Genomic DNA, 22,999 nt, shown 5'->3' with positions numbered 1-22,999 from the left:
TGACCTTTCTTAAAATCATATTCAAGAATCTTTACATCAGATAAAATTTTGTATAAGATCTATTAAAGGTTATCAAATGAGGCCATTATGTATCCATGCTTCATAGCTTCAGGGTTAGACTAAGTGTGTGGACTGTCTGTCCTGAGGAAATTTAAACTCCACTGCCATATACAGCTTATTGAAGCTATAATTATATACTCTCATATTCAACTTTAAATATATGTATATATTCATCCCAAATCATCCAAGATGAAGCTATTCGTACTATTGTTTACCGCCCTCGTTGCTGCTCCAACGTCTCTTCGTCTCCACCCAAAAAAGACTGGGCGCTCCGATCTTCTCCCAATCCAGCCATTCCTCTATCATCCATCATTCCATCATCTGTTTTATCTTTACATCTATGATCAATTTATACTCGAATACTGTCTGCCTGTGGATTTGAATATCTTACAGAAGCACAGCGCATCCGTGGCTGGAAACCGACTTGGCTCCGCCTGTGTTTGTTTACGTCTTAAAACTGGATCTTGCGGACCCTGGACGCGTGGACACTGGACCTGGACACTTGGATCTCTGGGTCAGATAGCAGACCCGCTGAGGGGAGAGGTTATTTACACTTTGTACGGGGTCTTGACTTTTAGATCTGTCGATTTGCGTTTTATTTTAATTGTTGAGGGTTACGGGAAATCGAAGCTTTTTACACAGTTTGAATCTGTCAGCGAAAAAGCCAAAGCCAATTAAGCATCAAGGCACAGCGCAGCATTCCAGAGAAACATTCCAGAAAACACAAAGATCAAAGATCCCACATTCCGATCAAAATAAGATTGCATGCCGAGCCAATCCCGCAGTCGAGACCGCCGTCGCGGCGATCTCTCCCGCCAGAACTGGTATGACCAGGATAACGGTGCGGGCGACGGCGACGGTTATGACCACACGCTAGACGACCGACGATATCAGCGGGAGAATGTTCGGAGAGTGGGTGGTCCGGTACAAGGGTATGGGATGCAGCATGATTACGACAATGACGATATAGGACTAGAACGGAGTTCGACATGGAAACACTTGAGTCATGATTCGACGAATAGCGAGTCGCATTTGCTGAGTGCCGAGGCGCTGGCGAGGAGGCTTGATATGGAGCAGGAGGAGGAAGAACGGCTGGACCGATCTCGAGCGCAGAACGAAATTCGAATGGATAAGAAACGAGGGCGAAAGAGGGGGTTTGTTGCTGGTGGTGAGCAGGATCTCGATGAACCAGCGCAGGGGCTACTCAGGGATGAAACGACGGCTAGAGTGGTCTCTGGTGCTCATCTGGAAGAAGGGAGGAGTGCGAATATGAAGGTTCGACACCGTGGAGGGGGTGGTCCGGCGATGGAATCCGCATGGAAAGAAGGCAGCTGGGTTGGGAGTACCCTTGGTGGAAGTTCTGTTGGCAGTCGGGTCAGCAAGCCATTCTATAAGCGCAAGGAATGGTGGATTGGGATGGTGGTCTTGATTATCTGTCTGGCTGCCATTGCTGTTCCCATTGCGGTGGTGTTTACGAAGAAACACAAGGATAACCCAGGCTCGACAAGTTCGGATGATAAGAAGCCTGCTAACTCGAATCTGGACGGCCTGAGTCGAGACATTATTCCGGATTATGCAAAAGATACAATCTTGGATCCATGGACCTGGTACGACACAACCGACTTTAACGTGACCTTTACGAATGAGACCGTTGGTGGCCTGTCTATCATGGGATTGAATTCTACATGGGACGATACAGCACAAGCAAACGAGCGCGTCCCGCCCTTGAACGAGTCATTCCCGTACGGGCAACAACCGATCCGGGGTGTGAATATTGGAGGATGGCTCTCACTTGAGCCGTTTATTGTCCCTTCGTTATTTGATCCGTACACAGGTAAAGATTCGGTCAATGACGAATGGACACTATGCAAGAGGCTTGGTAACTCTGCCAACTCCACCCTCGAGAAACACTATGCCACCTTTATCACGGAACAAGACTTTGCAGACATCAAAGATGCAGGTCTCGATCATGTTCGAATTCAATACTCCTACTGGGCCGTCAAGACCTATGAAGGAGATCCATATGTCCCTAAAATTGCATGGAGATATCTTCTAAGGGCGATTGAGTACGCCAGAAAATACGGACTGCGAGTAAAGCTAGACCTCCACGGTCTGCCCGGGAGTCAGAATGGGTGGAACCACAGCGGCCACCAGGGCAGTATAAACTGGATCATGGGAACAGACGGGGCCTTGAATCGAAAGCGGTCTCTTGAGCTGCACGACCAGCTGTCCAAATTCTTCGCGCAGGATCGCTATAAGAATGTTGTCACGATATACGGTCTCGTGAATGAACCACTCATGCTCACGCTGCCAGTAGAAGAGGTTCTCAACTGGACGACAGATGCCACCAAAATAGTGCAGAAGAACAACATCACCGCGTTGATTGTTCTGCACGATGGATTCCTCAATCTGAGCAAGTGGAAGAAGATGTATAAGACGGACAGACCAGAGCGAATGATCCTCGATACCCACCAATACACCACTTTCAACACAGGACAGCTTGTCCTGAACCACACGTCTCGAATCAACCTCGTCTGCAATGACTGGTACCACATGATCCAACAGATCAACACCACCGACGAAGGGTACGTTCCAATATCCATCTCCAGAAAACTAAACTAACCCATCTAGTTGGGGTCCAACCATGTGCGGCGAATGGTCCCAAGCAGACACAGACTGCGCCAAGTACCTCAACAACGTCAACGGCGGTACTCGCTGGGAGGGCACCTACGGCTCCGACAAAACCAAATACTGTCCCACCGCCGACACTGGCCCAGCCTGCAGCTGTTCCTCCGCCAACGCCGAACCAGCCGATTACTCGGACGGATACAAAAAGTTCCTCCAAACCTACGCTGAAGCACAGATGGCCGCCTTTGAAACAGCCGAGGGATGGTTCTACTGGACCTGGCGAACCGAGTCGGCAGCGCAGTGGAGTTATAGAACCGCGTGGAAGAATGGGTATATGCCGCAAAAGGCGTATGCGCCTGCGTTTAAGTGTGGCGATGATATGCCTGATTTTGGTGATTTGCCGGAGAATTACTAACCGACACGGTCTTGGATATGTGTTGATTAACGATTCGATGTTTGATAATATTATGTATGTACATGAATGATTCAGAATACCACTTGCAAACTGTATAGCACACGATAATGTGTTCCTCCATGAGAAGCGCATCCCTGGCACTTGAAGCCTAAGCGACTCTCCCCAGCCACAGGTTTATTCCAGAAAGCAGCCAGGGTAGGAAGAGGTTTTGCATTCTATGATGTATTCGAATCTCATTAAAAAGAGTCAAGGCTCAGGCCTCCAGCTGCAACTGACTCGGCCTTGCCAATCAATCTTTTCTTGTACCCGTCGAAGCAGGCTCTGTATTGCCTTTATCGTTTTTCGAAGAATTGGACAGTTTTGAGAGAGCCGCGTTGTACTTGACGTGATGGGATGAGTTTTCTGTGATAAATATTAGTGAACTGGGATTTTGAGTAGTTCAAAGCTGTACCTACAATAGCTGTCGCTAATGGTGACCAAGATGTCCGAATAGCATTCCTCGTTTCGAGCTTCCACATCGTGACTATACCCATGGTTCAGGGCAGGAATCATAAGGTACTGGAAATGGATTAGCGAAATCCTTTCAAACTGACGCTTCTACTGACATTCGGGGGTGCCCATTGGTTTCCAGGAATGTAAGGGAAAATCGTTCTTGTCGGTGGCTCTCATTGTATATTGGTGCCAGAGGCAAGGAGCCTCGTAGACTGTGAGGGTCACAGGAGTCGCGAAAGAGGACGAACGCTTGAAAGTCTTGCTGTTCGAGGACTTCACAGCTGCAGCAATGGCGATATCTTCCTGGAAATTTCTTTGGGGTCTTCGTGTTGAATCATTTGCTGTTCTCTTATGAGTGAAGGTCACACACGAGTCATCCATGACTTTTGTATCAGGCAATGTGTCTTTCCATGTTCGAGCAGGGGCAGACATTGAACTTGCGATTATAGTCTTCGAGATTGGCATTGCGAAAGATATGCGCCAGACTGGAATGTCCTGCTGGTTGTCACCGCAATAGCGCACGGGAGGATGAATATGGTCAAGATATAACTGTACTACCATGAGACGAGCATCAAACTACATTTCGAAAGGAAAAGCCTGTTGAAAAGAGCTTTCCAGTTTTGTGCGTTTTGTCTGCTGGAGATGCCACTGCAACAGCTCCATAGACAGGAGTTCTTCGAGCTGGTGCACGCGTACCATGCGTTGCTACCAAGTAGTCCCTGAGCTGGCTGGCAGCTGCTTGCATTGAACTATTAGAAAGACATGGCCTTGGTTGGTAGCCAGCTGGTCTTCGCTGGTAGATAATGGCATCTACCTGGCCTCTAGACTGTCGTTAGTATTAGAGCTTGATAGTTGGTGGTCCATAACTCACAAAGTTACCATTGAATAATCCGAGTAATGTAGACCAAGAAGCATGTCAGGTCCCAGACTTTGAATTGATGTTGAATAGCACCAAAGACATTGTTAAAGGGATTAAATGCAACAGGTATCATTCAATGCAGAGGATGGAAACATGGACTAAGATTCCATCTGTGATCATCATTGAAAAGATAGAAGGCATTCATTTCTGGTGTTTTGGATGGATGTTGAGAAAATGTAAAACAGAGAGAGAGAGAGAGATTCAGTTGGCGTATATATAGCAGAGATGATGGTGAATATATTACATCAACAGTTATTCAGGTGAATATATGATAGGATATAATGAATATAACAGTGATTCTATCCACAATCTGTTTGCCTGATCCAGTCATGCCATCATCTCCTTAAGCCTCTTCTCAATCCGCTTCAAAAAACCAATAATCCACTCTCTATTCAACAGTCCATGCGACGTCATAAACATATTTTCCACCTTCAGATACAGAAACTGCCAATCTAACTCCCTTTGAACCAAATCTTCATATTCAAACACCACATCTCTGCGGAAGCGCGCCCTCCAAAACGCATCCGGCAGCTGCCATCGAAATGCATGCAAAGCATTCTCAATATCAGACCGTTCATCTAAACACTCAACAATCACACACTGTACGTCCAGTGGAAGTTTACACAGTGTATCTCTCTTGCGAGACACCGCCGACCTCTGAATAGCTTCATCAACCACATCCCGCAGCTCAGCAACATTCAACGGATCCCGCCCCAATATTATCTACGGATACCCATCCATCCACTCATAATGAGACCGCATATATCGCTCAGGATCACGCAGGAACGTCTCCGCATCCATATCCTCCAGTTCGTCTCTCCAATATAATGACTCAAACTCCCCGGTCATGAGAAGGGACCGGATAGTCGCCATCTTCTCCCCACGCATCGCCGCAACAAAAGCACCCAAGTTCCCATCTACCCTCGCCTCCCCCAGTACCCGACAGGTTATATTCCAGCACCGTTCATGGACATGGTACGCTTTAGGGTTAAACGATGGATTTAGCGGATCTTCGGGGTCTTCAGGCATCATGGGCGCCGGGTATACGCGTTGAATCCGGTTGTTTTTGCTTCTGCGGTGATGAGGGCCGATGGCGACTCTGCTCGCATCCAGAGGAACTGTTAGTGCGCCGGGCATATTCCAGAACCCGATCTGTCCTACGCCGGTGCGGTCGAATTTTGTGCCTTCGTAGTTGTTGTTTTCGGGGAGGACTGATTATCTTATCGTCAGTATCATGCCATGTTACTGTCTGATTGGGGTACTTACAAGTTCGAACAAACGTTGCCCAAAGCCATGGGACATTGAAATATGTTGCCTCAAGCTCTGCGATATTGCAGCTTCCAGACGGCGGGGTTCTGTTGTTGTTTTCCCATTTCTCTTGCTCTCGGAATGTGAACATTAGCTGGTGTTCATATTCAAAGTATTGCTTGCATATACCGCACCTGGGCAATCCCAGCAGTAGTGGCATTTTTATGATGGTGTGACTTGAGAATTGTCATTGTCTTGTTTTATATCAGACTTGTATGTCATGGTGAGACGTACACTGTTAAACATGTCTACCGTAATCTATACTATTCTATCTACGGGAATAATCTAATATTTGGATATTTTATATTTTTATACGATATAGCTAGCTTAATACCGAGCCACTATCAGTCTATAACCAATTTTCTACTCTAAAACCAAGGGATCAATTTCTAATAATACACCTAACCCCTTTAAATATATATCTACCCCAAGTGCAAAACAGCCAGAGCATCCGATGCTTCATTCTTCCCTTCTCTCAAACCACCCTCCCTTTTCCCACATTCCAGGCTCATATACACTAGCGTTTCGAAGTTCATCCTGGTGAACACCATTGAGTAGATGATTGATGCGCTGAAAGTCTATTGGCTTCAAAATCCACCCGTCAAACCCGGCGTCAATATAGGTCTGTCGATCCTTTTCCAGCAAGGACGCAGACACCGCAAAGACAGGAATGCGGCAATTGCCACATGTATTTTCAGAGGCCAAAGATGTCTTGGCTAGCTTTTCAGACTCTCGTATCATTCGTGTCGCGCCCAAACCATCGACGATCGGCATCTTGGTACATTAGCTTACGCTCAAACTGTTAGATATGACTTACCTGTAAATCCATCAACACCGCGTCAAAAGACCCTGCATCATCACAATGCACTGAGGCACACTCTTTGCCGTTTCTAGTCAGCTGTACGGTATAACCAAGCTTTTCAAGTCTTTTCTTTACGATTGCACTGTTGATAGGATCGTCTTCTGCCACTAAGATGCGAAGATTAGATTTTGGAGGGTCTTCCGCCTGCTCTGTACCCTTGCCGTTAGGTGGAGTATACGATGGCTCAAGACTAGAGCTTCGCTGGTGATTCAGCTGAGATGCCCCACTGTCGACAGCAATGTTGATACCTGGATCTGTGTTTCCAGAAGTGCATTCATTTTCATCGGCATGCTTATCAGCTTCTCTCTTCGTAGACCTGTGAGCCTCGGGTTTGTTTGATTCGTCTTCGGTATTGCTTTTCTTGGCTTGCTCCATATCTGGAAGATCGTTGGTACTATGATCTTGACGGATCTGCTTTGAGTCCCGCTCATCGGAACGCTGCTCAGGTGATAAAGAGAAATTGAGTCTAATCTTGAAGCAGCTTCCCTGTTCCTTTTCAGATTTAACGCTAAGCCGACCATTCATGTTGCGGACCATACGAGCGACTAGTGCAAGCCCTAAGCCGAGAACACTTTTAGAGTCGTTCTCACTGTCCGTCTTTGTCTGACAGCATTGCGAGTTTTGCAAGTTTTCTGCGTTTGAGACCTGTTCCAATTCGCAGAATAGCGCTTCTACGGTTTCCTGAGACATGCCAGAACCTGTATCGTGGATTGCAAACTCTATTGCAATCTTTTCGGGCTCTAGCTTATCAGGAAAAACGCTGCACTCCACTGTCACGGCACCAGACGATGTGTTTTGAACTGCGTTGCTGATCAGGTTCGTAATGACTTGACGCACTCGACGTTGGTCTCCCAGCACGAGGGGAAGGCTGGAATGCTGCACGATATGAAGCTCAATACCCTTCTGTCTTACCTCTTCCCGAAATATACTTGTCGCTTCGTGAATAGTTTCAGAAATATTAAGAACTTCGTCTTTGGTCAGCTGGAGGCTTCTTCCGTCTTCAACGTTCGTCAAATTCAAAAGGTCGTTAATTATGTAAATTAGCGATTTTGAAGCAGAATGTGATCTGGCAAGACTCTCTCGAGTTTCCTGGTTAAGAGAACCATCTAGTGCAATCTCCAAATAGTTTATTATGGCATTGAGGGGAGTTCGGACCTCGTGGGCACAGTTTGCCAGAAGTAGTTTCATAAGCTGCGTGTTTTGCATGGCTGCTTCCTTCTGTTGCCATATTTCGGAAAATGTCTTGTACATCAGAGAGACCACTGATGCTTTTCCAAGGTCAACTGCTGACCATCCATCTGGTTTGTAAGAAACTGTTCCTCTTCCTGGACTGCTAATTGGGCTGAAGCCTTGATATGCTTCGTGCAGATTCTCGTTATATCCAACCCAGGTGACTTCTCGCCATTGTGAAGTCTTAAAAAAGACAATGAAATCGTGATTTTTGTCCGACAGAGGTATGTAGATCAGACTAGATATGAATTTAAATCCGGGTGGGTAGCTCAGATCCTGGAAATCTTTTTTGATATCCGTCGACCAAAGGGTTGTGTCGAACTCCCTCATTTTCAAATACTCTACCAAAACGAGCACCTCCTGTGAGTCAAGAGGCTTTCCGAGAATCTTTGTCTCACCTAGTATTGACGAAGCAGCATAATCTGCCCCGAAAAAGCCGAGGATATCTCCATGAGGGGATTCGTCACCTCCCATAGAGTTGGTTTGGGTTGGATCTATCTGCTTTTGGAGTCTAAATGGCAGTGTGTGAGATAATCGTTCAATGTTGCTGGAAAGCACGTCACTGGTCAGCCAGCACAGCTTCTGAAGTGGTGGTGATAGTCTCATGTCTTTATCATAAGACTGGCAAAATATTAAGCCCCAGAGCTTCCCAAACACACTAACGCTGATAGAAATGGACGCGTGGGTTGCAATATTAGCAGGCGATTTCGAGGACTCTCTCGTACACAAGTAACAGTGAGACATGTCCAATTGTGCTAATGAATCCTCGGAGCTCCGGTAGCTCAGCTCAGCTGGCAATTGCTTGTCACTGTATGTAAGGAAGACTTTATTTTGCAAATGAAGTTTTCGACAGCCCTCTGAAAATATCGATCCGGGAATATGCATGCCGCTGTAGGGACCTAGGTTGACATCTGGGTCGGCGGCATCAGCCAGGGCAATACCATTCCAGTCGGTATCGAGGCGATAGAGCGTAACTCTATTGAAACCAGTCAGGGCCTTCACGGTTCCAATGATAGAGTTAAACAGCATTTCAAGTGACTGTGCATTTGCAGCAAGCTGAACGACTCGAGACATTGCATTCAGGATATTTATGAAATCAAGATTCTTTTCATCCTTCCTCAAAATCCTCAATGCATTGGGAGGGTCAGGGATGTGATCATTCTCGAGTCGTATTTCACCAGGCTCTGGATCACCATTGACTTGGTCAGCGGTACTTCTCACTGGCTCTAGCTCACATAGTATGTAACCAGTGTTAGCCTTCGTAGTATGCATAGTACACCAAAAATCGTTCAAATTTTCATTTTCTGTGTAGATAGACAGAGCAAATATTTCAGGCCCATGCTTTTCAACATCGTACCACTCCTGTCTGACGAATATTGAATGGTTCAAGAAATCATTTCGCCGTTCGTGGGGCAGGATATCACATAGAGAATCAAGCTGAAAGAGATTCTGGGGAGAATAACCAATCATATCTTTGATATTATTGCTTGCGATTCGGACAGCAAGCGCTCCCTGTGACTCTTGCAAGACAAGCAACGCTCCAAATGACTGGTCTGTGTTCATGTGATTTCCTTCTTCCCCTGGACCGTTCTGCCATGCATTTTTGCGTTCGTATATAGCTGTCAAGCTTGCGGTCTCTGCCGGTGTATCCTGCAGTTGTATTGATTGACGAAGGGTGTTACTCGATGGCATTCCAGGGGAAGACTCTTTCTTATCAGAACTATCGGTGGTAATTCTGGAGAGTCCGTCCCTTAATATACCCATTGACACCTCAGCAGCCTCGTTGACGGAACTATCCACATTGGTACCGGATGAAGATCTTTCTGCTGAGCCGTCTGAAGGCGATGTGCAATTTGCATCTTCCGGTGAAGAAAATATATAGCTTCCTGATCCTCCTTCTGAATTTGGATAGCTCCAGGAACGCTCACCAAAAGGAGAATCTTGCTCAACTGAGGGTGTCTGCGCGGCAGAAGATGGGTTCGAATCGACCGAGACAACAGAGCGGATGGGAAAGACTCGTTCCGTTAGATCAGGGCTCAGTTGAGGCAGCTTCAATCGTGATGGGATGACGACAGATATGGAGGAGTCGTTTTCCATTCCAGGTATGATACGCATAGCCTTTGGTATGGATAGCTCCTTTCGAAAAGGAGGGCTTTCCGTCCATGACATATATTGGTCCGTATCCTTGTGACCCAATCTCATGGAGTTGTCTGCAGCATCGTTATTGCCTGAGGAGGAATCCATTTCTCTAATCCTCGAGGTGGTGTAGCTGAAATCTATTGTAGGAAAATGAAGGCGTAAGCTTGATGCAATAGTATACTATAGACACGAGTATCGTATTAGCTCTGAATGCTCATAGACTCTTAGCTGAAGGGCAGCTCAGATATAGGGACTCACGCGTAAGACCCCAAATTCTGTACTCTTGACAAGGTGCACGCTATGGAATGATCGTAGACGTTGGATCCTAGGCACTCGTAGAACCAAAGGAAGCGTCGTGTATAGCAACCTGCAGGTAACTCCAAAAGAATATGTCGGGAAAAGCAAAGCAACAGACGAATGATCGTGGTTTGAAGGCTCAAATACTTTTCGCGAGAAAGTCCGAAGAGAAGGGTCAAGGTGAGAATCACGAGGTGCAGAATCCCCGCGAGGAAAGCACGTTTGTCCTCTGCTTCGCCGCCCACAGAAACAATCAACCGTCGCCCATGGGCGTCTTCCATCACCCGTCGGATCTCAAGTCTGTCAACCCAATCAACAGCCCAGCAAGAGCAGGAAAAAATCACTGAGGAGGGCTCATATCGGTTCCTTTGTCCGGTTCGCCAGGGACTACACCGAAGATGGCTTCGCGGACACCGAAAGAGGACGACATCCCATGGATCATGTGAGTCGGATTGCGTCGACAGGCGAGATCATTGAGTCTATTCCAGCGAATGCTGCCTGCTGTTAGCTCTACCATAGGACTGTCTTCATGACCTACTGTTGATATTCCTGCGACGAATGGCTACGAGATACAATATTTATGTTCTGGTATTACAATGAAATAGTCACTGATACTATGAGAGACCCCGTTACTATACAATATAATGACTATGGCTGTCTAACATAATATCTACAGACCTGTTTTTATGCATAACAGACTATTCTGGACTTCTTTTGCGTCTCGAACCACGGATCCTCCATGGCGGGAGCGGATAGCCCGACATATCCTCACAAATACCGTACTACTCTATCATGCGTGTCTGCTATTTGAATGATATGAATTTAACGGGGAATATTCAACATGTTCAAGACCATTTTCTTTAGTGGGAAATATGACACTTGTGCAAGGTGATCGCCGTTCACGCCTATATCACCAGGCAGTCTCACACGATTCTGATTCTCGACCCGGGATTACTTTCCGGCCGACTTGCATTGCCACTGTTCCTGGAACCCTAATAGTCTCTGAAACTGTTATTAGCGGGCATCTATTCCGAGTTCATGCCGTCAAAATAGAGATAGTAGGACTGTTTTGGTTGTCATTCGCGGAGCCTTAGAAAGGAATGGGCGTGTAGGCTTGCCTCCACATATAAATCCATGTTCCTAAGGCTAGGGGCGTTTATTTCCCCGTCTCTTTTATTTAGCTGCTAGCTCTAAGCCCCAGGTTGGAATGTAAATGTCGATTAACTATATAAGAGAAATAACACCTAAAACCAGACGTAACTCATAAGGCATATAAGAAATATCGCCGAAGTATCACAAGCTCAAAACCAGAACATTTGACCAGCAAATAAACCAGTACCATCTCGCTCAAGGCCGCCCAAATGTGAAAAGCGTTCCCCATCCTCTGGTGTTTCGTTTGTCATCAAAGGAAGCTCCATCCGCCACGATGGTCGTGGTTATTTGAGGCACTGTGTTGAGTCCCTTTTCTGGATCTGCTTGATTGTGCCGTACTGATGTGCTATGCTTTGGCTTTTGGCATTTCACTCCTTCCAGCGTGCTTATCGAAAGCTCCCCGTCGGATAGTTTTGATTCCTTGGTGGATCCGGTAGTAGACGTTGTCTTTCTAGATTTAAATACCCGTCGTACTGGATAGCAGATTGTTTCGACTATCGTCCATCCACGCCTCTTCGAAATGATTAAAATAGCAGTGAAAGATACTGTGATAACAATCAGCTTATGCCATAGATCAAGCTGGATATCTTGAGCCGGGGAGAACGAACGTCCTATAACCAAAACAATCCCTATGATAGCGCACATAACAATTATCCCTTGAGTAGAAACACTTATAGAGCTATACGACGCTTTAGCGCTATCCTGGGTTTCCGCATCCAAGATATTCTGGGCTGTCGCTTGTGTCAAGAGTAACCCAATAATAATATAATAGTAAAATAATAGATCGAAAGAGCGGAACATGGTTGTAGAGCCTTATTTTGAGCTGGTGATAGTAAATAGGCGTAATTATTAAGGCGTTGTTCACGGTTGGGTGGTTGAATATGTATGAAAAGGTGGGGGATAAAAGAGGAAATGACGGCGAAAAGGGAATTGGGAAAACCAACGTCAGTATATAGGCACATCAGGTACCAAAGTCGCCACCATAAACATGACCTTCTTCTTTTTAGGAAGAAATTGCGTTGGTGATAGGCTCAAATCCTGCGATTTTGAAACCCTAGACGTAGCGTATCGGGGCATTCTGCAACATTGGCGCCGAGTACCATGTAGTCGCCAGGGAACACCCTTTCTAGGCCAATGAGAACCACAAGCTGCGCGCCGGAATTCTGAGTCAGGAGATTTCTTTGTTACACATTGGATTTCGTGAAAATAGTGGGTATTGATAAATAGTCTCACGTATACTCCGTGAAGTCGATTTTTTTTTTTTTTTCCTTCGCCAACGCCTGCATGACGTGAGACGATCTTTTATGACTTCATTCGAACCCTTCTTGTGAGATACTGTCAGCTACCAATTCAAATAAAATTAAAGGGGTACGAGGGCAAAGGAAAGAATCCTGAATTTCTTTTCCTCTTCACGTATGCCCTTCGAGTGAGGTGAAGATGTGGGCGAGATTACCGTGATCGATCATCTTTTGCGACCTCTATCCGGCCTTTCTCCACAAATTCATGCATTTGTCTCTGTCTTATTATATAAGCCGATCGCGAATGTCGTAAGTATATCGAGGTTATCATGAATTTTATCACATTTCACTGGGTGTTCGATTGTGTTCGAAAGATCAAATTCGTGTCCTGTCGAGGGTCAGCGGTAAGCAATCCCGTCATTCCAAGTTCAGCTATATCACATTGGGCATTGACAAAGCCATTCCTTTGAGATGCACAGTAAACTCGAATTGATGTCGTCTATGATAGAATGAGCATTCAAGTGTGGCTTGCTTGTTGAGGTGTTGCAAGAATGGAAGGCAGAGCCTGTCTGGTGTTACCCGTTTGGGACAGTCAATCACGGGAAATCTCCCCCTCCTCTTTTTCCCTCGATTTTCATCTTCTGCAACCTCCTCTCTTCACATGCCCTATTTCACGTCTCTTTCTCTCAACAGCTGCATGGGACCTTAAATATCATAAAGACATCAAACACTATCAAGGATAAATCTTGAAGAACGGCTTCGCAGCCCACAGTTTCAACATGGCAGATCCAGCTGTTGTCCCGCTATTGTCCCAAGAACCGCAGGAGTCCGAAGGCATTGAAAACCATGATGCGCACGAGTATGATAAAGAGGAAGAGATGCTACTTCTTCAAATGGCAGACACCAATGATGGTCCTCTTTCACCAAATTTGAAGGCAGTCATCGATGGAAGCAACGAATCGAATTGGACAGCGGGTCAGAAAGAGCCAGCCCCTCTACTCATGGAACGCCCGCAAAGCTCTGGAATTGATGTGAGGACTTTTTCCTTTGCAAAGCCTGCCCAGTATGGAAAAGGATTCTCGCTTCAATCTTCGTATAAACAACCTCCTGCAGTTTCTAGGGCTCACGGAAACACGCCGGTTCCAAAGGGACGCGAAACAACCCGGGCATCTAGTGGCCACAGTGAAATATCGCAAAAAGAGTAAGAACATCTTCATTCTTTGACTTGTGAGATCTAAGAATTTTTCGAAGGCCGCCTCTTCTTCTCAACATTGAACCTGAAAACTATCCTTCAAGCAGAACCGAGGAAGGCCCTCAGGCATCGACAAAATCGCCCTCGGCCCTACCTTTGGAATCTCAGGGGCACAATAAATTACTAGAACATGCGAGTAGGGAGCCTACCTTGAACAGTGACACAAATCCGGCCCAAAATCGAAGGACTGAAATTGCCAGCCCTCCCCCCGTAAACAATCCACAAAACAATGGGCCTCCTGAGCTCAACAATATCAGTAAGTTAGCATGCTATATAACCACAAAAATTATACTAATATACAAGCAGCTAGCTTGACCGAAGACGTAAGATTCTACTTAAAGTACGGAATAGATATCATGACTGACAGAAAGCAAGGTCCATGACCGACGTCCAATTTCGCAAAGGCACGGGGAGAAAAGACAACGGAGGGGAGAATCTTCCAGACAGCCAATGCCTATCAACCACATTGAATTTGAGGTTACTCCGTCGACATTGCGCCCATGTGCCCCGGAAACCGATGAGACGAGGCCTTTAAAACGCCGCCGCACGAACAGCAGAAAAAGGCTTTCTTGTTTCAAGCAATCCGAGCAGTCGATCGTTGACGACTACTCTCAATTGTCAGAGGATAATCTATTTCAGATGTTGATAGGCCGTATCAGACAACGCGAGGAAAATGAGATTGCTGCTGCCAGTCTACGAGAACAGATGGAGACCACTGTACTTGAGCTGACAGAGGAGAATAAAGCACTGAAGGAGCAATTGGAGATGTTCGGCGCCCAGCTGCAGAAAAGGACTTCAGACTGTAGAGCATACAGGGCTCAAATGGACAGCTGGAAGACTAAGCTGGGAAAGTTTAAACGATTTTTGAACTCGTTGGGTAATGACTATCAGACCCTTCGCGGGGAAGCCATTCAGTTCAAAGCTAGAAGAGCATCTCTAGAGGAAGAGAAAGGCGGAATAAAACGCACCATCAGCGACTTGAAAGTGCGCATCTCGCAGATCGCTGATACCATGAGCCAAAAAAGAAACCACTTGCGTGAATCGGCTAATATAGTAGGTTCCTTGGAGCAAGCCTTGAAGGGAGCAGAGGACAAGGTGCAACTCATCCAGAACCATCTGTCAGACGAGAAGAGAAAATCTGCGATTCTTGAATCATACATACAGAGCCACTCGCGCACTCAAACAAAACAACTCGGGCTCATCAAAACCGATCAGCTTGAGATAATGAGCAAACTTGAAAGTGCTTTCCAATCGATCAGTGAACAATGGGAGTCTTCTCAAACCAACATTCAATCAATGCTCAGTCCTGCTCTAAACGAGTGCCTGTCGTCGGTCAAGGAGCTAAACGAAAGATACTCCATGAACAAAACAGACACGCAACTGGTTTCTGATGCATTTCATTGGTTTATGACACGGTAAGTATCTGGGAGCCACCAAAATAGCACTATCAAACCACAGTGGTCTAATTATCACTCAGCATGGATTCCATCACAGCCCAATTGACCAAGGAATTCGAAAAGGGCTCCGAAGCCAATGGAAATATGGTAAATGTTCTACAGGTACACCTTCGAAATATTGAAGATGGCCTAGGATCCGATTCTGCCTTATTCAAGAAACTTGCCGTAAACGATCAATTGTGCGGAAGCTTGTACGAAAAGCTCGATTTGGTTGGGCCAAATATCTTCAATCTCACTTCCTGCTTAAATGGGTTGGAAGAGAAAGAAACAAGTCTGTCCCAACAGATGGAAGAACTTGGAAGAAGCCTCGCAGCTCAAAAGCCAGATGAAGAGGCAGCTTTAACACCAGAAATTATCGGCTACATGACAGAAAATACCAGGCTACAGCTTCGGGTGCAAGAAATATCCGCAGAATTGAATTCAAAGGACGAAAACTTGAAGATCAAGGAAATGGAAAGCGACAATATGAAAGACTCACTGGTCGGGGCTAGAACCAAAGTCCAAGAGGCAGAAGATCGAGCAACGCAACTTGAATCTGAGACTACATCTCTTCGAGAAAAAATCAATTCAATAGAAACAAAAGTCCGTGAGGAGTTAAATCGAGCTAGTGTCGTATCCCGAGACCAAATTAAGGCAAGATTCGAGCAACAGATCCACAAGCTTTTGAAGGAGAAATCGGACATCGAAAATGATGCAGGCAATGTAAGAGAGCAGCTTGCAAATGCTCAAGAGTCTCTGGTAAGCCGTCTTTTAAAAATTATTGAATTCGAATACTGAGAAGTTGAAGGTTCAAAATAAAGCGACTATGCAGAAAAAGCAAGCAGATTACGAATCTTCAGTATGCTATCCTGATGGCCCAACTCATATTATTGCTGATTTTAGTAGCTCCAGGAGAAACAGCAGCAGATGCAAATTCTTCAGGATTCTCATATCGAGTATATTAATAGACTGACAACACAGGATGCAGAGCTCAGGAGGTATCGAGAGTTGGAGGCCTCTGCTGTATCGCAACAAGATTCATTGCTGAAACATCTCGATGAAGCCAATGAGAGGATAGAAAGTCTTGAAAACCAGCTTTCTTTAAAGGATGACAAAGCGCAGTCCGAGCTACAAGAGTTGCAGAGAAAGGTCGAGTCACTCGAAGAAGAATTTTCAAAAAAGAAAGAAGAGTGCCTGTCAGTCCAGAAAGACCTTGATGCCGCAAATTCCGTTAAATCGAGCCTCGAGTCCGGTAAACTGAAAGCAAAAGACGAAATTCATGCACTTCTTCGTCGAGTTCAAGATTCAGAGGAGTGGATGAAGAGTATCAGAGACACGCTCCAAAAATTGGGTATCCTCAAGCCGGAGGAACCCTTTGCGGAAACCTGGAATAGGCTCGAGGTACTATTGAAAACTGCTGTTTCAAACAACGCTATAACCGCAGTTATCAACTGTCCTGAAAAGGATAGTACCGTTAACCATGGTGCCAACTCCCCGGAAAGCATCGCCCTGGCAGCAACACCCAGGGGGGGTTCCTTGATACCTTCGCAAGGCTTTTTTCAGACGACAGAGCTGATATACCGAACTCAGAGTATTCAGGAGAGCCTATACGCTTCACCAGATGCTTATAGACATATTCAGTCTATAGCTGCAAGTAACACAGTACCCAGTTCCTTTCCAGGATCGCAAGTATCAAACAGCATTGTGCCGTTCTCAAGCATTCAACAGCAGCTATCGCCAAGATACTGCTCGTCACCTAGCCAAGTCCCCGATGATCTTGCAAACATGCTTATTCCAGCCTCCGAAAAACAAGAGGAACACGGAGAGTCTACCAGTACGTGCGGAGAAAATGAAACCAATATGTCTTCTGGAAAGCATCCTGGGCCCTTCGAAGCATCAAAGTCACCCAGCTCTACCCTCCATCCGAGAACTGATAGACATGTCCAATCGAATATAAAGATTCTTTCCGATAGGAAGCCTCAATCTCCGGTATCAACAGCGTTGACGGAAAACCGTGCTAATGACTGCAAGAAACACGTTGGTGGAAAACATAAAGCGGTTACATTCGAGGCACAAAGCACGCCTACACCTAGCAGTTGGCAAGACCACGAAATCCCCAAAGCCCTCGATGATACATCGCAGCAAATGGCCGAGGAAGTTTCAAACGATCAAAAATCAGGACGCTCGATTCGGCGAACATATAGCAGGACCAGGCAGACCGGGCTCATGAGAGAGAACCAGGGGACGTCACAGCATGAAATAACTCCTTCTATCTGTGGCACATCAAGCCTCAAAAATAATCAATACGATAAGAATCACAGTGAGAATAAAAGGTTGAAACCATCTGTTGCATCGGGTTCGAGGCTGTCAAGACAGGCAGGGGATAGCTCAGAGTTCCTTGGTCGCAAAGCCAGCCCTACAAGCCTAGTTTCTGGGAGCAGCCGACAGTCGTCTTCGAATGGGGGTCACTTGAATTCAAGGGCCACGGCACGAGGCCACGGACGCGTTGGGCGCAGGACAAGAGGTACGAATCTAGCCCCTTATGTGTGAACCCTGCTAAAGTGTAAAGGCGAACGTTACAACGCTCTCTTCGATCAAGATACAAAAGGTCATAATTGAGGTGGGTTAAATATGCGGCAGAAGTATCAAGACTGGAATTTGAAAAACATCTAAAAATCACTTATCCCTTGATTGCATTTATTATGCGGCGACATTTGTTCAGGTTCACAGGCTGAGTCGAGCTTCATATTCCAATTATGTGTGATTTCAAGTATTTTCGAGGTCATACTTTTATGAAGTACGCGGATGTTATACTGGTTTATATAGGAGATTAGATTACGGCAGTACTTATTTGACGGCTTCGATATAACTAGCAAAGAATGTACCAAATTGCATGCAATTCTTACTGTGATAGTCATGATTTAGAGTCTAGCTTCTTCGAGAACCACACTCAGCCATGATGCAAAGGAAGAGAAAACATGGGTGTCACTGTTCTCTGGTCTCTGGCAGTACTCCAGAAGAGAACGGTATCTGTCGCTGGAGGTTGTTCCAGTCGCATGGAGTATCTTGGAGAGATCGATTGGACATAGATAGGGAGGTTGCCTTGCATCCTCGGACAGTGATGCGCTTCCCTGCATGATGCACGCGTAGTATACGCAGTGATCGATACCAAAACAATGCCCTAGCTCATGACTTGCTGTTCGACACATTCGGGCGAGCCAGAGCGCTGAGAGCAAGGCTGGGAAGGAGTCTATGTCTGGGAGCTTGGAATAAGATGCCAAGGCAGCTTCCAGTGGTGGATTTTGCGTGGATGATGGGTCATCCTTCGATGTCCTTTGCTTCTTCAAACCCACCCATCCAGAGGTACAGCATTCTTGCATATAAGCTTTGCAATGAGATGCAGGCCAGGCATGTTGCCGCTCGACGGACTGAATTATATCGATATTCGGGCAGTATCTGGCACTAGAAACGACTGCTACGCGACTCCCTCCGTACGCACGACCACAAACAAATGTGTCGTCGGCATCTTCGAAAAGGTCATGGTTTACGAGCATGCACAGTGCATATGCGTCGTCTGGAAGTATACCCATCGCGACATCTAGCAGATCGTCGAGATTCAACTGACGGGGGTAGATCTTGTCCGGGCATGCACGAGTGCCGATACGGACACATTCTTCTGAGATAGCTAAGCCGACATAGCGCGGTGCAGTCTTAGATGACTTCTTTCCCTCATCCCAAGGAACAAAGCGAAAGTCAGGAACTGGGAGCAGCTTCACGGGCAGGCCATGGTAGAACGCCGCCAAGTAGTCCACTATATCTTGCGTTCGAGGCGTCGTGATCCGGTGCTTGTCATCTCCTTTCTGGGGTTCTGTCCACGACTGCACAAAAGTGCATTCATCATCAATCCCGGGCGGGGCTACCACGTAGACTGTCCTTTTGGTAGGTGTGATCTCGTTACGGTCTTCTTCGTCCAGCCATTTTTGGAATGATTGGGCTGGGTAGTCAGGATCCAATGCGAGGTCATCGTCTGGGAGAACCAACGGTGCTGGAAACTGTTTTGAATCATGCTTTAGAGCTGATGACTTGATTCTTCGGGTGCTTGGGGCTGCAGTTGGTTTGGTGGCTGCGATGCGTTGCTGCTGGGTTGGTTGCTTATAGCCGGCTGCAGTGGCGTGAGATGAACTGTTTTGACAAATAGATTGGTGGGAACACCTCCGTAGTTGTTTGAGAGGCATATTTTGTGGATATGATGTGGAATATATGGTTGATGGGAAGGGGGTGGATGGTTGGGGACGGACAGCAGAATAAAATGCAAAAGCCACGAAACAATTTCTGCCTGGAAGCCATTGCAATTGCACGAACTTGATTGGTCCAGATTTCCCGTGCTATTTTCCTATATTAGCTAGACTCTGTCAGCAAGGGGATAAAATGCTAAAGTAGCGTTTAGATATCGCTTGGGTATAGGGTCACAATGACTGGTCTGTATGCTTTGACGATCTTAGACAAAGTCACAAATTCCAACACAGTACATTGCAAAGTAGCGTAACTGAAGTATATATGGAACATTATGATTGACCCAGATTGTACTGCTCTAAACGCCAAAAAGCAAAGCCGGAAAAAGGTATGCAGCTTAGCAATGATGATAGAACGCCATAAAGTTCCCCATAATGCCAACGCTGCTATCCTGTCTAATGTACATGATCATTCGCCGAAGTAACGGGCTCGAAGTTGGCTGCTGCGCTCATCGTCGATTGTGACTTATGAACCAGTGTTGAATCGTATAGCACATTCGAGGTTGTAGGTAGCACTTGTTGCTCCGAGCCGCGCTTTTCTTATTCCCCAAATCATATTTTCACCGTATAAATAACATCGAGAGAAGATAGTTTCCGTTTATTTTGCTCTTCCACCCTTAGTTGCCTCGAGGAAGAGCACCTTCTTCTTCACGACGGGGTCGTATTTGAGCATGCTGAGGGGACGATGGGTACGGGGCCGGATCATTGTTCGGAAGTATCCGGTCAACGCCATGGAGACGAGACGAACCGACATGGTACGGGACTTGGCTATAGAGAAGGTGGAATGTCAGTTTGCTGCTGTTGGTTCAAAAAAACACCGGGGATGCACGGGTTGGGCAGATGGGTTTCCGTGTCGAAAAAAAACCGAAAGGACAATTGACAACACACACCTTTCTTGGCCATTTTGACTGCTCAAACACGAGGTAGTACCAACGGGGATAGTGAAGCCGGGGCTTTGATGAATTCGAGGTCTCGGAGGTGCGGCGGAGAACTTTGGCCGGTGATAGTTTCACGTGATGTTGATTACCAGAAGGGGAATAGTGTCATGCTGAGTCCATATGCTGCCACGACAGCAACGACGACACGACGTGACAAACAACGTCAATGATAAAAATTGTCTCTTATGCGATTATAGGCCTATTCTTCATTTAGATTACGCCTCTGTGTAATGCCAAGGTAAGTATCTTCATCTTGACGTGTGACAATCTTCTAATTTTATGTCAGGCAAGCCGCGACTTCGGCATGCTTCTTCAATTGCCATTGAGTGCCAGAGCGGCATCAAACGCATATTCAAGCCTCTGCGGAGAGATGAAACGCGCACTCGAGTAACAACGTTGAATATCTTGGTGATTCAACACAATTGGCTGTTCAGCTTACGGGTTGCATACACGATTGCTTCCTTTGCAGGCACATTGAATGAGGGCAATCCTCTTACATATTTCAATTGTCATTCGAAGCCACTAGCGGTTGCGAGTCATGTATCGCTTATATCTATGCCCAATTATATCTTGGGGGTGCTTGTGACGTCTAGTCTCATGGTTTGGCGACCAAGCTGCATGGCCAACTTTAGCAACTTTGCTGGAACCGAAATGGACGCCCCAAACTACCTATCATCAATACACGAATACCTTATACATACTGAACAATTTAGGCAGTTGTCTGACCTGGGTTGATCAGATAAGGACACTGGCTAGTGGTGGCGATGTCTTATACTGATTGAAACGCCATGGATCCGACGATAATGTTGAATCAAATAATGCAACAAACATCCCAAGATACTAGTAACTATTACGCTCGATTATTACAAATTATGGTGGGCTATATAGTGCCAGGGGTGTTTTACGGCATGTACGACACGGCAAGTGAGAGAGGGGAAGATCTACCTACTTGAAGTGGATGAACTTATCCAACCGACCGTACCAAACCGCCATTATTTCCCGATACAGAGCACCAGTCAATACGTGAGAAGAGAAAGGGCTTACGCGAAGGGTTACAGCCACAGATGGCCAAGACTGCGCTTAACTGAGGGCAGAAGGCTCAACCGCGCTATCCTAGGAAATACATTGAACGCTTCCATTTCATTTGGCAAGCTATGACTGATACAGGCGCGAGAAGTACTATTCCAACTTATTGATGGAAAGTTCTTTCTGAACTGTGGGTGGCTTCGATAAATCCAACAGGAATTCGGTCAAAAAGTGGCCATCATGGTACTTCCGGAATCTTTCCTAAACACGAAATTATTGTCGACTACTATTTACCAAGAACGAAAACGAGTCGGGATGCTTCCCATGAGATCCACCAGTCGATGAAACTACTGCCAGAATCAAGTTGATCTTCGATAGTAACCCGCAAAAAGCTCCGTGGTTGCATTTGGTGTCCTAAACCTAGATGGGGTCATTTGACAATATACAAGAAAGATGATCTTGCTCATCGGAACCTAATAACTACTCTAGATACATTTCAACGACAAGTCCTTGGGTGTCTACGCCTGCATCATGAAATTCGTTGGGGTTTGCCTAGGGTTTATCATCGAGCACAATGTCCTTATGACATCATTCAACATTTCTATCCCACCACTTCGATATCTTTCAAATTCCGCATCGCATGTGGACACTGTTCATCTGCGGGGATTTGACAGTTTCTTGAATCCCAGGCCTCCATAAAAATAGACGTTGCATCCGACACCATGACCTTGTATAGATCGGAAGCAAGTGAAAATGGTAGATTCAACGACTTGGAGCTATTTTAGGGCCGGACTCATCCGCGACGGGCACTACACATGCAACTGTTCTCGTGAATCATTTCAAAGGATCGGAGGGAGGGCAAGTTCAGTCATCCATTCTCTTCCTATCCAACCGATGGCAAGAGAGCTACCAAACATAGGCTTTTTAGGGTCACCTGAATCATCTCTGATTCGAACGGGAGGGTGAAACTGGGTGATCTTCGTACTTGTCCTGGTTGATTATTGATGCTGATATCTCTGCCTACAAACCTTGTCTCCCACCGAGTTTACGAAGATGCCCTCCACCATGCCCTAAATGCGGAGATATGGCAGTTTCCGGCCTGGATTCCATCCCGTTTACATTAAAAATCAGGGTGAAGATCGCAAACATCGCGTTCGCGAGCAAGGGCCATGTTATGTTCAGGCCGTCAGACGACCCATACACCACCTGCAGGCCAAGAAAGGCCATGCAAAGACACCAGCCACAGCGACACAGTGCTATCCAAAAACCACGCATTCTTGTTATTTCCACCAGACTGACTCATTTGCTGGCCACC

At 46.2% G+C, this 22,999-nt stretch overlaps 8 protein-coding genes across 8 annotated transcripts; 2 read left to right on the top strand and 6 right to left on the bottom strand.

Moving 5' to 3' along the window:
- The first annotated feature begins 367 nt into the window (after window positions 1-367).
- Window positions 368-3,330, top strand: exg2 (putative exo-beta-1,3-glucanase). The gene is made up of 2 exons (XM_040829880.1): window positions 368-2,645; window positions 2,692-3,330. The coding sequence occupies exons 1-2, from the start codon at window positions 826-828 to the stop codon at window positions 3,101-3,103; spliced, it is 2,232 nt and encodes a 743-aa protein (XP_040683958.1). The 5' UTR covers window positions 368-825; the 3' UTR covers window positions 3,104-3,330.
- Window positions 3,331-3,392: 62 nt separating this feature from the next.
- Window positions 3,393-4,510, bottom strand: ASPWEDRAFT_32473 (uncharacterized protein; the record flags this gene model as incomplete). The annotated part of the gene is made up of 5 exons (XM_040833671.1): window positions 3,393-3,505; window positions 3,555-3,626; window positions 3,709-4,149; window positions 4,292-4,416; window positions 4,467-4,510. 5 exons carry the CDS (start codon window positions 4,508-4,510, stop codon window positions 3,393-3,395), a joined length of 795 nt encoding a protein of 264 aa, XP_040683957.1.
- A 450-nt stretch (window positions 4,511-4,960) lies between these two features.
- ASPWEDRAFT_187699 (uncharacterized protein) lies at window positions 4,961-5,982 on the bottom strand (the record flags this gene model as incomplete). Its single annotated transcript, XM_040832194.1, has 2 exons — window positions 4,961-5,725; window positions 5,781-5,982. 2 exons carry the CDS (start codon window positions 5,980-5,982, stop codon window positions 5,238-5,240), a joined length of 690 nt encoding a protein of 229 aa, XP_040683956.1. The 3' UTR covers window positions 4,961-5,237.
- A 299-nt stretch (window positions 5,983-6,281) lies between these two features.
- ASPWEDRAFT_121265 (hybrid sensor histidine kinase/response regulator) lies at window positions 6,282-10,011 on the bottom strand (the record flags this gene model as incomplete). The annotated part of the gene is made up of 2 exons (XM_040829066.1): window positions 6,282-6,596; window positions 6,640-10,011. The coding sequence occupies 2 exons, from the start codon at window positions 10,009-10,011 to the stop codon at window positions 6,282-6,284; spliced, it is 3,687 nt and encodes a 1,228-aa protein (XP_040683955.1).
- Window positions 10,012-11,483: 1,472 nt separating this feature from the next.
- On the bottom strand, window positions 11,484-12,736 carry ASPWEDRAFT_45822 (uncharacterized protein). Its single transcript, XM_040836627.1, has 2 exons — window positions 12,111-12,736; window positions 11,484-12,047 (listed from the first exon to the last, which is right to left on the bottom strand). Exons 1-2 carry the CDS (start codon window positions 12,301-12,303, stop codon window positions 11,698-11,700), a joined length of 543 nt encoding a protein of 180 aa, XP_040683954.1. The 5' UTR covers window positions 12,304-12,736; the 3' UTR covers window positions 11,484-11,697.
- A 783-nt stretch (window positions 12,737-13,519) lies between these two features.
- ASPWEDRAFT_32470 (uncharacterized protein) lies at window positions 13,520-18,047 on the top strand (the record flags this gene model as incomplete). The annotated part of the gene is made up of 8 exons (XM_040833670.1): window positions 13,520-13,941; window positions 13,992-14,248; window positions 14,299-14,315; window positions 14,368-15,407; window positions 15,470-16,187; window positions 16,237-16,287; window positions 16,335-17,952; window positions 17,998-18,047. 8 exons carry the CDS (start codon window positions 13,520-13,522, stop codon window positions 18,045-18,047), a joined length of 4,173 nt encoding a protein of 1,390 aa, XP_040683953.1.
- A 302-nt stretch (window positions 18,048-18,349) lies between these two features.
- Window positions 18,350-19,663, bottom strand: ASPWEDRAFT_121155 (uncharacterized protein; the record flags this gene model as incomplete). Its single annotated transcript, XM_040829047.1, has 1 exon — window positions 18,350-19,663. The coding sequence occupies one exon, from the start codon at window positions 19,661-19,663 to the stop codon at window positions 18,350-18,352; it is 1,314 nt and encodes a 437-aa protein (XP_040683952.1).
- A 301-nt stretch (window positions 19,664-19,964) lies between these two features.
- On the bottom strand, window positions 19,965-20,574 carry ASPWEDRAFT_45820 (mitochondrial 54S ribosomal protein bL33m). Its single transcript, XM_040836626.1, has one exon. The coding sequence runs from the start codon at window positions 20,472-20,474 to the stop codon at window positions 20,319-20,321; it is 156 nt and encodes a 51-aa protein (XP_040683951.1). The 5' UTR covers window positions 20,475-20,574; the 3' UTR covers window positions 19,965-20,318.
- Between the last annotated feature and the right edge of the window lie 2,425 nt (window positions 20,575-22,999).

This window comes from Aspergillus wentii, assembly GCF_001890725.1.
Source record: "Aspergillus wentii DTO 134E9 unplaced genomic scaffold ASPWEscaffold_9, whole genome shotgun sequence".
NCBI classification, from domain to species: domain Eukaryota; kingdom Fungi; phylum Ascomycota; class Eurotiomycetes; order Eurotiales; family Aspergillaceae; genus Aspergillus; species Aspergillus wentii.
The sequence above is the reverse complement of the archived record's forward strand: the minus strand, read 5'-3'. Positions and strand labels throughout refer to the sequence as shown.